General features: G+C 44.8%; 1 protein-coding gene across 1 annotated transcript; it reads right to left on the minus strand.

The window, feature by feature from the left end:
* Nucleotides 1-500: 500 nt before the first annotated feature.
* ANKK1 (ankyrin repeat and kinase domain containing 1) lies at nt 501-10,892 on the minus strand. Its single transcript, XM_075172707.1, has 8 exons — nt 10,708-10,892; nt 6,922-7,216; nt 6,354-6,505; nt 4,414-4,463; nt 4,161-4,316; nt 3,772-3,890; nt 2,759-2,804; nt 501-2,377 (listed from the first exon to the last, which is right to left on the minus strand). Exons 1-8 carry the CDS (start codon nt 10,890-10,892, stop codon nt 1,029-1,031), a joined length of 2,352 nt encoding a protein of 783 aa, XP_075028808.1. The 3' UTR covers nt 501-1,028.
* Nucleotides 10,893-13,043: the final 2,151 nt, after the last annotated feature.

Below are 13,043 nucleotides of genomic sequence, written 5' to 3' on the forward strand. Positions count from 1 at the left end.
TAGAAACTAGCCTTTTAAGCTAATACCTGCAGCTGACTGTTATAAGCCTCACCTGTCCATTTCCACAGAGTAAGTACCTGCTAACTTTCCCAGCTGCTCAGTGCTCTTAAAAAAAAAAAGCCTGTGAGAATTTGGGGTAACCCAAGTTAGATACTGCTTTTCTAAGTAGGAACTCTTTCAACCAGTCTATGAAACACCCACAGCAGCATGTTGTAGTTAAGACTGGAGATTATTGGTAGCCCTCATGGCAGGGAACAGGATTCAGAACTGCACCCACTTTTTGGCTTATCTGTAGAGCCATCTTTCTAATGACAGCCTCAGTGTTTAAAGTCTGAAGTGTGGAGGCAGTCAATAAGTAATTTGAATGCTTAGGAAAAAAGCCCTTGGCTCTTTTTTTCTGAAGGGATGGAGTGGAATTATTCTGGAATTTCTTTTTTCTGCGTTGCATCCATTTAAATACCTTCTACTAGTGATTTTTCTTCCTTCCTTGTTTTATTTTATTCTTGTTACAAAAATGAGATGTCAGAAAATCTGACACATTGCTGTACCATATGCTTAGTGTCTATTTCCAGCAGCAGGTGAGAATCTCATGATTCAATTCCCACCTGTGCCAAGGCCATTTTACACCAATCTGCTCTGTAGGAAAACATGGAATAAAAGCAATAAAATCTGTGGAAGACAGATATATGGGTTGCTGTGCACCGTTTCAGCATTGCCTGTATGAAAGGGAGTACACATATCCATTTCCATCCCTGCACAGTAAGTATTAAAACAGGAAAGCATTGCCTAAAGCCAGCATCACCAAGCCAAAATGTTCTACAAGCTTGGTCAGACTCTGGAAAATAACTTGTCGGCTTCCTTCTGCAGCTCCATTTTCTTTTACTCTTTTAGTGCTCATGCTTAGAAACTTCCATTTAAAAAAAAAAAAAAAAGTATTTTCCTGCAATCACCAGGTGACAGGATATGGTGGTTTAAGGCATAGCACCTGATATTGGAAAACTAAGTCGTAAGTGCCAGACTTGATGAATCTACAAATCTGTCCTTCCTGGAACAAATTTGGGTCTTGAAATCTTAGCATCGTTCACCAGAGTCCTATTCCCCAATTTATTCATCAATGAGTCCTTGCCTTGAAGCAGAGTAATGATGTTTTCTCTCTGATGTCTAATTGCCAACTGGAGGGCTGTACAGCCAGTGGTATCTTCCAGGTCAAGCAGAGCACCAGCCTTAATCAAGGTCTTTATAATGGCCATATTGCCCTTGAGGACAGCAAGGTGCAAGGGTGTCCAACCCACTTTGTTCTTAGCGTTGACATCTGCCTTGCACTCCAGAAGATTGATGACGGTCAAAAAGGAGCCCCGCTGGACTGCAAAATGGAGGGGGGCCCACTCGGACTTCTCAGCGATGTTGGGATCTGCCCCACATCTCAATAGCTCACAGACTACCGGCTCATCGCTGTAGCGAGTAGCCAAGTGAAGGGGTGTCCAGTCCATGCTTCCTTTGGCATTCAGTTTGGCGTGGCTGTCTTTTAGCAGGTGGATGATTTCAATGTGTCCTTTGAAAGAAGCCAGGTGCAGGGGAGTCCAACCTTTGTCTGTTCTCAGCTCCACATTAGCTCCGTATTTGATGAGTTTCTCACAGATGAGATACTTCCCCCTCACCACAGCCAGGTGCAGGGCGCTGTAATGATTTTGATCCAGGCTGTTGACAGAGGTCCCATTCTTCAGCAAATAATGGACTACCCTGAATTTCCCCCTCTCCACAGCAACATGAAGTGGGGTTCTATGGTTCTTCTGCTTTTTCTCCAGGTCCGCTCCTTGACTCGCAAGCAGTTTCACCAAGCTGACATGTCCAAAGCAAGCTGCCACATGCAGGGCAGTTTTCCCGTCAACCTCCTGGGTGTTGGAGTCAGCCTGGCGAGATAGCAGTACTCGGGCCACGTTCTCAAAGTTGTTCTGTGATGCCAAGTGCAGAGGGGTCCACCCGTCATGCTCTTGAGCATTTACCTGTGCCTGGTGGTCCAGCAAGAGGCGTACAATTCTGTCATCCCCATTCTGAGCAGCAAAGTGAAGAGGTGTCCAACCATCATCATCAGGCATATTGATGTCCGCATCATGCTCTATCAGAACTGAGCAGATCTCTGGTGACCTCTTCTGAACAGCGATAATAAGTGGGGTGTAGCCACAGACTACACGGCTGTTCACATTGGCTTTACAGCTCAGGAGAAACTTCACCTTTTCCACGTTTCCCTGGATCACCATGAGGTGAAGCAATGTGAGGCCATTTTCATGGACTCTACAGATTTCCTCAGACAGGATGTCTTCTGGACTTTCAACCTCACTGTAAGAAGGTGGGATACGAACCTCCTGATTATCAGTTTCTAAAGGCAGGGGAAACAAAATAGGAGAAAGAGAGTAAGACCAAGTGAAGTAGCTTGGTGTGCACAAGATGGGAGGGAGAGCATGTGAATCCTCATAGTATGAAATGAAATAAAAGGCATTTTAGAGATAAGGAATATGAAATGTGGCAAGACTGCTACATGCAGTCTCTTAGAAAGCAGTGAGACATTTGGCCTCTCCCTCATGAGAACTATATCTGCTATTTCCTGTATAGTTCATTTTCCTTAACTTAAAAAGAAAAGTCACCCACACGGAAAACTTTCGTGAGCCACATCCTTATCACTGGAAAGTGAGGAAATAGGCTATTTTTTGTAGGTTTCCCCTTCTTTATTTTTGAATTATAAAGAAATCCCCCTACTTACCAGCACTTCTCGTGTCTTGGGGGAAGGTAAACTCTTCTTTGTCACTCTCATTTTCAGGAAGGAGAAAAGAAAAAGCCGTAAGACAAAGTTCCTTATTTGCATTCTATAATGTTTGCACAGAGTTCTTTGCTACTGCTCTAGAATTTTGTATTGTCATTCCAGTGGTTTTTATCCAATCCTGTTATTGCATCCAAAACTCAGCAGGGCAAATCATGACACTAACAGGAATGCGGGAGCCTGAAAATGATCTCTGGATATCAATGAGATTTTCCTCTTACTCATTTGCTCCCAAACGTACATATATTCTACTTCCATATTGCAGCATCCCAGCTAGTAATTTTCCTTGTTGTATAGGGAACCCAAACACCCCACCTCCTCAATCCTCTATACTCAGGCATCTTGTTTCTTGCTGACTGCACAGGCAAAACCTCAGAATAGCAATAGTTCTCAGCTGCTACTTCTCCCTGTATGAAGCAGACTTCTAGGCACAATTACACTCCAGTAGCTGGGCTAAAATTGTGACTATCCTGAAACCTGATTTTTTTCTTAGTCAGAGAAAGACAGGGTTTTAAAACTTCTTTTTTTCTTCTGCAAGAGCTGTTTAAACTGAAATGTCCTCAGTTCCATGGAGCTGGAAAATGGTCATCTGAGTACATATGCCAGTGCCATGAGCAAACCCCTGTAATTCTGTGTCTGCTTGAACTTCTTTTAATGACTGAGGCCTATATCATAAACCCACTTCATCTGAGCAGTTAGAAAGAAGGGTCTTCCTCTCAGACTGTCTACCATTTAGCACACTGGCCAGCTTGCTAAATTTATTTGCAAGTTTCCTATCCCCATAAATGAATTACAGATGTACAACCTATGCAAACACACTACGCAAAGCTTGCTGAAGTGCCCTTGTTGTCTGATGATAAACAGTGATGAGAGAGGAAACACATTCTCAAGAACTGGTAAGAACAGGGAAAGGACTCAGTGGAATTTCCTGAGTGGTACTGGGAAGCCTTCCTCACCTGCTGGTTCCCAGAGATGGCAGGCTTGTGTGACATCTTCCTAACAAGGCGCTCATTCTCTGGATCTACTACAAGACTTTGTATCAGTGACAGCAGCACATCTGTTTCTACAGGGATATCTACCAGAACAAAAAGACTGTTAGCTGTGCAGAATACCCAGCTGTTCAGAATGTAGTCAGTACCCAAGGTTGTGGAAGTCTTCCACCTATCCTCCACATGAGGAGGAAGGAAAGAGGGGGAAAGAGGATGTTTTGACAGCAAATGGATACCAAACATTTCCAAGGCAACAGGCAATTTAACCGGCAAAGAGTTATATGCAAGCTTATCCCCCACTTGTTAATCCATGCAGCTGACCCTTGGCTAATCCATATCACAATCAGCTACTACACCTGTAAAGCTTGGCCTTTGTTTAGGGTCTTGGTCCCAACACCTCTTCATCAAGTCAACCATCTGCTGGCATTCCCCTGGCCAGTCATCGCTGATGGGTTCTAGGCAGGGCCTCTTTCCTGCTGCAACCTTGACTATAATGGCCATCATATTGGCTCCTGAAAAAGAGCAATGTGCGTTGGGCTTTTTCTCTGTGAAAATGGCTGTAATAAACATTTAATAAGTGCAGTGCATGTAAGTAGTGTTCATATTTACCTGCATAAGGTTTCCTCTGCATAAGTACCTCCCAAATGACAATTCCAAAGCTGCAGGCAATGAGAGATCATGAGCAATCACTCCCATATGTACACAAATATAAAATTCACTTGTTGCTTTCATCTTCTTGAGAAATGGGAAAATTAGGAGAGAAGTTCTTCAGGATAGTAGGATTTCATCCCCCACACCAAAAGGACAATATCTTATGAATCACCACATACATCTCTGATGCCTCAGCGAAAGGGTTGGTGTAGTGAACGAGTGACTTAGAGCATTTCCTGTGAAAGTCAGGCTCTCAGGCCTTTTTTTCCCCACTTTATTCACGTGGCCATGCAAATCCTCCTTTGCTTCTTGTTTTGGGTTACTGTGTAGTGTAGTGGCTAAGCTGATGAATTTCCAGAATGTATATATGTAGCTTTTGTAAGTGGGTTGCAAAACACTTTGGCCAAAAGGAAAAAAGTAAAGTTGAAAACTTTTCTCCACCTGTTACTGACCAAAATGAAGCTGAATACCGAAGCAGACAAGCAATATTACGGTTGTTTTTAAATAAAAATAAATTTAAGCAGTGACTGCTATGAAAGAGCAGACACTGTCTGTTCTGTGCTCTAATCTTACTCCTTTTCTATAATAACTTCCAGCAACCTAACAGGGTATGGAGATTGGTGACAAATGGTGTCCTGCAGGGGTATTGGGACCAGTACTGTTCCATATCTTCATCAATGACATAGACAATGGGATCGAGTGCACCCTCGGCAAGTTTGCAGGCGACACCAAGCTGAGTGGTGTGGTCAACACCCCTGAGGGACGGGATGCCATCCAGAGGCACCTGGACAAGCTCAAGAAGTGGGCCCGTGTGAACCTCATGAGGTTCCACAAGGCCAAGTGCAGGGTCCTGGGTCCTGGGCAACCCCCAGTATCAATACAGGCTGGGAGATGAAGGGACTGAGAGCAGCCCTGCCAAAAAGGACTTGGGGGTACTGGTGGATGAAAAGCTGGACATGAGCTGACAATGTGCGCTCGCAGCCCAGAAGGCCAACCGTGTCCCGGGCTGCATCAACAGAAGCATGGCCAGCAGGTCGAGGGAGGTGATTCTGCCCCTCTACTCTGCTCTGCTGAGACCCCACCTGCAGTGCTGTGTCCAGCTCTGGAACCCTCAGCACAAGACAGATATGGACCTATTGGAGCAGGTCCAGAGGAGGGCCATGAAAACGATCAGAGGGATGGAAAGCCTCTCCTATGAAGAAAGGCTGAGAGAGTTGGAGTTATTCGGCCTGGAGAAGAGGCGGCTTCGGGGAGACCTTATTGCAGCCTTTCAGTACTTGAAGGGGGCTTATAAGAAAGATGGGGACAAACTTTTTAGCAGGGTCTGTTGCAACAGGACAAGGGTGAATGGTTTTAAACTAAAAGAGGGTAGATTTAGACTAGAGATAAAGAAGAAATTTTTTACAAGGAGGGTGGTGAAACACTGGCACAGGTTGCCCAGAGAGGTGGTAGATGCCCCATCCCTGGAAACCATTCAAGGTCAGGCTGGACGGGGCTCTGAGCAACCTGATCTAGTTGAAGAGGTCCCTGCTCACTGCAGGGGGTCTGGACTAGATGACCTTTAAAGGTCCCTTCCAATCCAAACTATCGTATGATTCTATGATTCTATGATGGAACCTAAGGCAATACAGTCTGCAGCTCACATGGGATCGGTGCTGCACAGAGGTGCATCTGGTAAGAGAGAGATGATTATCCACAGATAATCCCACTCCCCCTCACTCTCCACCACTGACGTTGGAGTACTACATGTCACTCCCAGTGTGTTCCCCACCAAGGACATTATGCAAGACAGAAAGCCAGAATATAAACAAAATGAGGCAATGTTCCAGTCTCTCTTGCTCTGTGTAAGAGCTAGGTGGCAACCCTGTGTGACCTCTGAACAGAAAGGCAGCCCTTACCTGTACACATCATATTTGATTCCTGGGGGCTTGCTGTTCTGGAGAAACATTTCTGGGGGGATGTAGCTCAAAGTACCTCTCAAAGCAGAGCTTTCAATATATTGCATTCGGCTAGACTGCTCCATCCATTTTGATAGCCCAAAGTCTGAAATCTGCAAGCAGAAAAAATGAGAGCCTCCCCTGTAATGCTCACAATCTCCCCTCTCCTTATATTAGCTGGGAGATACCTCCATCCTTCTTGATCAGGGATATGAGGAGGTGCCTAGAGCTGAAACTTGATAAAACCCTGGTAAATTTGTAGTCAGTGCTTTTCACCGAGTCCAGCAGATCAGCATTTCCTCCTAAGTTGGAGCCTTAAGTTGCCAGTTCTGGCACAGATTGACTGTATGATCTTGAGAATACCATGTAATTTTTTTACCAGCTGCTTCTTATAAGCCCCACTGGTCAATCTTTCATTGAGTGTTCCTGAAGAACCTAACTTATTAAGATTCTGACTCATTTGGCAAAAATAATGTTTCTCTTACTTGAGAAATTACCTGTCCCTACAAACACAGCATTAAGGTCATACCTTGACATGCATATTCCCATCTAGGAGAATGTTCCCCGGTTTTAGATCTAAGTGCAGCAAAGGAGGTGTCATGCTATGCAGGAAATTCATAGCCAAGCCCATCTCATGAATAACCCGGAATTTGAGCTGCCATGACATTTTGTGAGTGGGAAGAATTTTCTCCAAGGACCCTCTCGCCATATATTCCATCACTATCCCCAAAGGGCTGTTGCAGACCCCATAGATAGTGACAATGTGCTGGAATTTGATTTTCTCCATCTTGGTTGCCTCTTCCATTAGACAGTTCATACTGGTCCTGGAAAAATAAAAAAGAAAAAAAAAAAGTGGAACCAAGAAATGGTATCAGTCAATTCACAGGCTAAGTTACTGTATAGTAGCTTAGTGATATCCAGCCTTTCCAAGCAGCTCTGCCTACCCCAAAAAGATTAATTCCAATTTGCCCCTTGAATTAGTGATAATGCAACCACATAATGATCTTCTGCAGACTTAAACCTAACATACAAGGTGTTATGACTTTTCAAAATGAGCCAAGGATTGCTTGGGCAAATTCAACCACTAGGCTCCTAGAGAGAGAGATCAAAAGTTCCATCTTAATCCAGCTCTTAGAAGACCTTCAGTGATCACAGTCCATGTGCTTGTGGTGAAATTGCCAAGTGATGCTTCCCCGAAAGCATGATATCGGGAGCAGGCACAGCATGGCGAACCATGCCTTTTTCATACACCACGTGTCCACAGGGTAGCCTCAGTGGTAGCCTGCACACTGCTTGCAGGCAGCCAGGGTCCAATGGCACACTAACCTGCTGAGCTTGAGTATATGGAGGCTTGCACGGCCAGAGGGCATGCCTTGGCCATACATATACCTATGCCTGTGCCTGCAGCTTTCTGTCCGTGAGCATGGTGAATCTGGTCCCAAAGGGAGTCTAGACATGTCTGTCCATTGTTGCCAGTTTTGGCAGACCTGTTTCACTAAATCTTTACATTTCCCAACCTGCTGAACGAGTTGGGGTGCCCAGAGCATGCTGGCAGCAGCCAAGCAGTAAAGTGCCAAAACTGCCTTTTAAAAAGCACACCCTGGGAATGAATCTGAGCTTGCAACAACAATTATGCCAGGCCACTAATAGCTCTAAACATAGTTCAGCTAAGCAAATCCTTCTGCCAGACTTCCTCTAGCAGGCTCCCCACAGTAAAATGTACCTTTGTATTGAGGAATCTCATGTATTGTCTTTCCCACTGTGGAAGAAAGGCTTAACACAGCAAGACAGTTGCAACCTGCAGCATAGAGGGTTGCAGATTGATTCTTCCACCGCCCAGGAAAATGATGGGCATGGAGAAAGAAGTGACTTCTGTGATTTTCTGTTCCCTTCCTGGGACAGAATCACTGGGCACAGCCCCTCTCTGCCTCCCTCCCAGGCACCCCAGGGGCTGGTGAGAGCTGTCCTGCACAGAAGCTTAAGCTGAATCCTGTGGCAGACCAGCATTGTGGGGAATAACAGAGGGAGTGAGGTTAGCCCAGGAAGAGGCATTTGCACCATTAGCACAGATATGTGAGAAGGTAGAGCAAGAAGGTGGATGTTGGACAAGCAGAGGGAGCCCCAAGAAATTAGGCTTGTAAGAGAGAAAAGCAAGACCCCCAAAGCGATTCCCATATAAGAATCTGAGTGTTTCAGCCCTCTGGGAAATACTGTGACTGCATCTGTGGCTGAATTTTCTTTTTCTGTGGGTTCCCTGTGATCTTTTTTCTCTCCTCAGCCTCAACAGACCTGAGTGTTTGCAGCTGACAGAAGTTGAGGCGAGAGCCAGCTTCCAGCCACTCTCTTTCCTTCTCTTAGGTGATACATAGGTTCAGTGGCATTCACTGAGCACCTGCCCTCCTTGCTTTCATGTGCCCACAGGGGTGTCTTTCATCATCCCACAAAATCCATCTTCTGTTTTGTCCTGACAAGCAAAACCATCCAAGGTTAATCAACTTTCTGTCAATTTGCCCCATCATTTTGAATGAACATTGTGAAGCAATTGGTTATGCATCAAGAATATGAGCAGATGGAAGTCACCACACCATTGTCTTCATTCATAGCTACTGACGAGACACATTGTTTTTACAAGCCCACAGAGAGAAGTGCTAAGGACTTTTAAAAGCTCCTCTGAAACTTTTGCCTCCTTTGCCTTCCTTACCAGACAACTGTGCTGCTGTGCCACTGAGTGGCCTGGAAGCTTTCAGTTTTGCATTTGGGGCTTCTACTTAGTGCTGACAGATAAACCATAACCTTTTTATAGTATACATGAGAAGGCTCATGACAGATTCATATGAATCTGTGGGTATGTGTGCATTAGACAAACTGCACACTGAAGGTCTGCCTCTCACAAATATGGAAACCTTCTAAAGCGAGTAGAAATAGCCATTGAACAATACCCCCAGATGCACAGGACTACAGGACCAACGCTGGCCCTTCTTACAACCCGCATGGAAAGGAAGAATTTTTTGGCACAGCCATAGTGCAGGACAGCACGGTCTTGCCTTGTAATCCAGATCGCACAGGGGTTACCGGAAAGTATAATATAAGCCAGAGCAGCCTTAAGGCTGTTTGGACATATGTAAGGGGTAGGAAAGCCTTTTATAACACCAGATTGAAGTGCAAAGTTGTTTTAATGACAAAATAGTATATCTTCAGTCCCTAGGAGACCAGTACAGTAACTATTAAAGGCACATGTACTGTTAGATATTTTTCCCAAACTCAGATTTTCAGATTTAGTTTTTCAAATCCTGGCAATTGCAGAAATATTAAAAAAAAAAAAATAATCAGTGAACATTTCTGTTCACATTCAACCATTCTTCTGGAGTGTACACTAGGAGCTGAGATAATGCATGAAAGCCATATGATTAAATTTACTAGAATTGATATATGCAGAAATAAAACTGATTGACTTTTTTTTTTCCCCAAAGGACAATGAAATGCAAACATAACCTCTGAAGAGCATAAGCAGTGCAAACTAAAGAGGACAGTCACTGCTCAAATTGAACCATCTCAATTGTTGTCAGTAACATGACAAGAAAAGTCATATAAGCATGTGATTTTTAACCAGGCAGGATCCTTCCAACTGGAATGGAATAAAATTTTAGAATAACTAACTTCATTGACTCGGTTGTTTTTTCATCAGGACTGCCTATATTGTATGTAGTATTGGCAGTGGTTGCGATTACCTGGCTTTGTTCTATCTCCAGACCCAAGGTAGTCAGCACAAGAATCTCTGCAGGTGAGAGACAGAGCAAAAAGTAAACTGAAGGTGCAGGTGCACCATCAAGAGAAAAGAGCATGTCTGGAGGGTAAGGCAAGTGAGGGAGCAGAGCGCTTTGCAAGCCCAGCAAAAACAACTGGAAATTCTCTGTCCCTCAGCTTTAAACCTGGTGATTTTAATGACTAAGTTAGTTTAATAGAGACCCATTAGTCCCAATGTCCAGTGAAAGCTGCAAATAAGTAATCACGCTGCTTTTATCCACATGCCCATGTTTAGTTTAAGATGCCTACTTCAGCCTCCACATTTCAACACTAATTTTTCTGAATAAGTGCTCCTTTCCCACTTGCACATGCACATACACACATAAGAAAGAAAGAGAGGCAGAAGTCCAGATCACTAGTGTTTTTTCCACTCCCTTTGGGTACCAAAAACTTGACTTCCGAGGGAGAAGAAGCCATGTGAACACTTTCTTCAGAGTTTTAGCACCGAATCACCATAGATGGCTCTAATTGACAGTTTGAACTGCTGAGCTAGACAAGACCGGACAGTTACCTTTCCATGCTGGAGTCCTGCAGGTACGGAGAGCATTTCACTGCATAAACTGTTCTCCACCTCTTGTGCTTGACTTGGTACACATGCCCAAAGCCTCCGCTGGCCACTTTAATCCAGTCTTCTTCAAAATCCTCCTCATTAAAGACAGTTAAGCTGCCCAGTTGTCGGTCTCTCTCCGAAGTCATGACAGAAAAGGCAGCCTGGCTGTCTGCCTCCTACTCAGGCGGTATCAGAGAAGAATAAAGGAGCTCTTCCTACTTCTGACTTGCATAGGGAGGTAGGGAGTTACCTGAGATGAGCCATGTTACTTACTGCCAAGAGGTGGATCCTAAGTGTCACTCTCATTTGGTATGCAGAGGAGCTGCATGACTTAATTCCAGGCACTCACGCCAGGCTACTGCACAGAGCTTGGCCAGGCTGGGTATGTGTCTACATTTCAGTAAGGCTGCCCTTCTCTCTTGTATCGAGCACTGGGTGGGTAAATGCTGACAGAATAGAAGATGAAAACCGGTGCAATGCAACAATCCTTTAGCAATTGCACTGTTCTGAAGATGGGATTTCTCACCTGAGGCATCAGTATATGCTGGGTGAAAGACTGATACGTAAAGGGAAGGAAGGCCTTACACAGAGAGAAATCCACAAGGCTCCTGTGCAGCATTGCATATGTGAGCTGGATGAAGAAGAAAAGTGGAAAACTCCACTCCAGAAAGATAAAGGACAAGACTCCAGAACTAGCATGTGGTGAACATGAGTGCAAGAACCTGAGAAAATCCTTAAACAGAAATACAACAAACATGGTGAGCCAGAGTGATTACCTCAGGGATAAAGTATGCTATCGAATACCTGCAAGGGGCATTTGAAGAAACAAGAGAATACTGAAGAGCTGGTCTGAGCAGTTTAACCATTACCATGTGAGCACTAGTAAGAGCATGTATGCTTTTAGTTGCTTTATGCCTTGACTCCCCAGCTGTGAAAAGGGTTTAATGACACTCGGCTGGCTCTGGTGCATATATGTCTTCACGACATAGGACAGAGACTATCTCTGTCGGTAAGTCAATATCAAATACAACCAGGTGCTGGTTTCCTTAGTGCCACTGCAATACAAATAATAATTAGTATTTCTGAAGGATAATTGTCATTGAGTCTTGACCTGGAATTTTTAGCTACGTATCAGATCTGAAGAAATTCTTGGAGGAAGACTGATCCAGGTGGAAGTGCAAGCTACTTCTCCGTTGCATTTGACATGAGGTGCTCTGGCAATGGCCCATCACTCACAACTGCAAGGCTTTAGGGAAAGAAGGAAAAGGAAGAAAGCCATCCAGGCTCTGCAGCCTTTTAGGGGAAAAAAAGCATTAGTCTGACGTGATTGTTGCTGATTCCCTGCCGCTCCCTAAGAGTTGCCCACCAAGTATGACGCTTCTGGCCCAGGTACCACCCCCGGCCACCTCCACTCCCAGTTGCCAGCACTCACCTGCCAACACAACTTCAGAGCCAAGGACAAGCACGATGGGGCTCCATTCCCTCATGTTCAGGCACAGGCAGGACAAACTCTTACTGAAATGCTCAAGTTTTATTATAGAAAGTTCAGGAAAAGATGAGGGAGTGGAGGAAAACACTCAATGGTTGCAGAGTGGCAGCTGCTGCTGCTTCACTTCCTCCACAGAGCTTACAGGTGTGCTGCATTTTTTGGCAATTAGCTCAGGCACGTTCCAGGGTCTGTCTCAACTTTAATGGCATTAAAATAAAAGGTTAAGAAGTGAGAAAGTCATGCCAATCATTTACACCTTTGTGGAGAACAGCAACTTACATTTCTTGAAATGAACCTTTCCTGCTTTTGCCCCAAACTGCGGAGCAATTTTACCCCAGTCCACTTTGAAGAACACCTTAACTGTGGAAGTGGTGCTCAAACTCACGAGTTCACAATTGTCATGCTTTCTTTTGAATTTCCTAAGGCACAAGCTTGCGGTGCTTCTCTGAAGTGAATGGGAACGCTGCAGTTATTGATGGCCCTCCTCAGCCTCAAGACGCAGAAGGGTAGATGCTGAGACGTTCAGGGAGGGCTAGGGCCTTGGCCATTCCGAAAAACCCAGCTCCAATTCGCTCTGCACACCAGTCCCACTGCACAACAGATGCAACCTCAACTCTGCCTCTAACAGCTTACACATCCATCCCCTTGCCCTGAACTAATGCCCAGCCAGCTACAGCTCAGTCCAAAGATGAACCAACATAAATCACTCCTACAGCAACACTGCCCTACCACCAAACTCGTTTCTGGAAACCACCACCTGATCTCCCTGAGATTCCCCTTGCAACCAGCCAGGACCAACACACAGAGC

Source organism: Calonectris borealis, chromosome 24, assembly GCF_964195595.1.
Source record: "Calonectris borealis chromosome 24, bCalBor7.hap1.2, whole genome shotgun sequence".
Taxonomy (NCBI): Eukaryota; Metazoa; Chordata; class Aves; order Procellariiformes; family Procellariidae; genus Calonectris; species Calonectris borealis.

What these genes read in the sequence shown, in the direction of transcription:
- ANKK1 (XM_075172707.1), bottom strand. Translation starts at nt 10,892, where the DNA reads ATGACTTCGGAGAGAGACCGACAACTGGGCAGCTTAACTGTCTTTAAT. An exon ending in CAGGACTCCAGCATGGAAAG is followed by an intron (nt 7,217 to 10,707) that starts GTAACTGTCCGG and finishes TTATTTTTCCAG; the next exon opens with GACCAGTATGAACTGTCTAA. An exon ending in CCATCTCTGGGAACCAGCAG is followed by an intron (nt 2,805 to 3,771) that starts GTGAGGAAGGCT and finishes CCTGAAAATGAG; the next exon opens with AGTGACAAAGAAGAGTTTAC.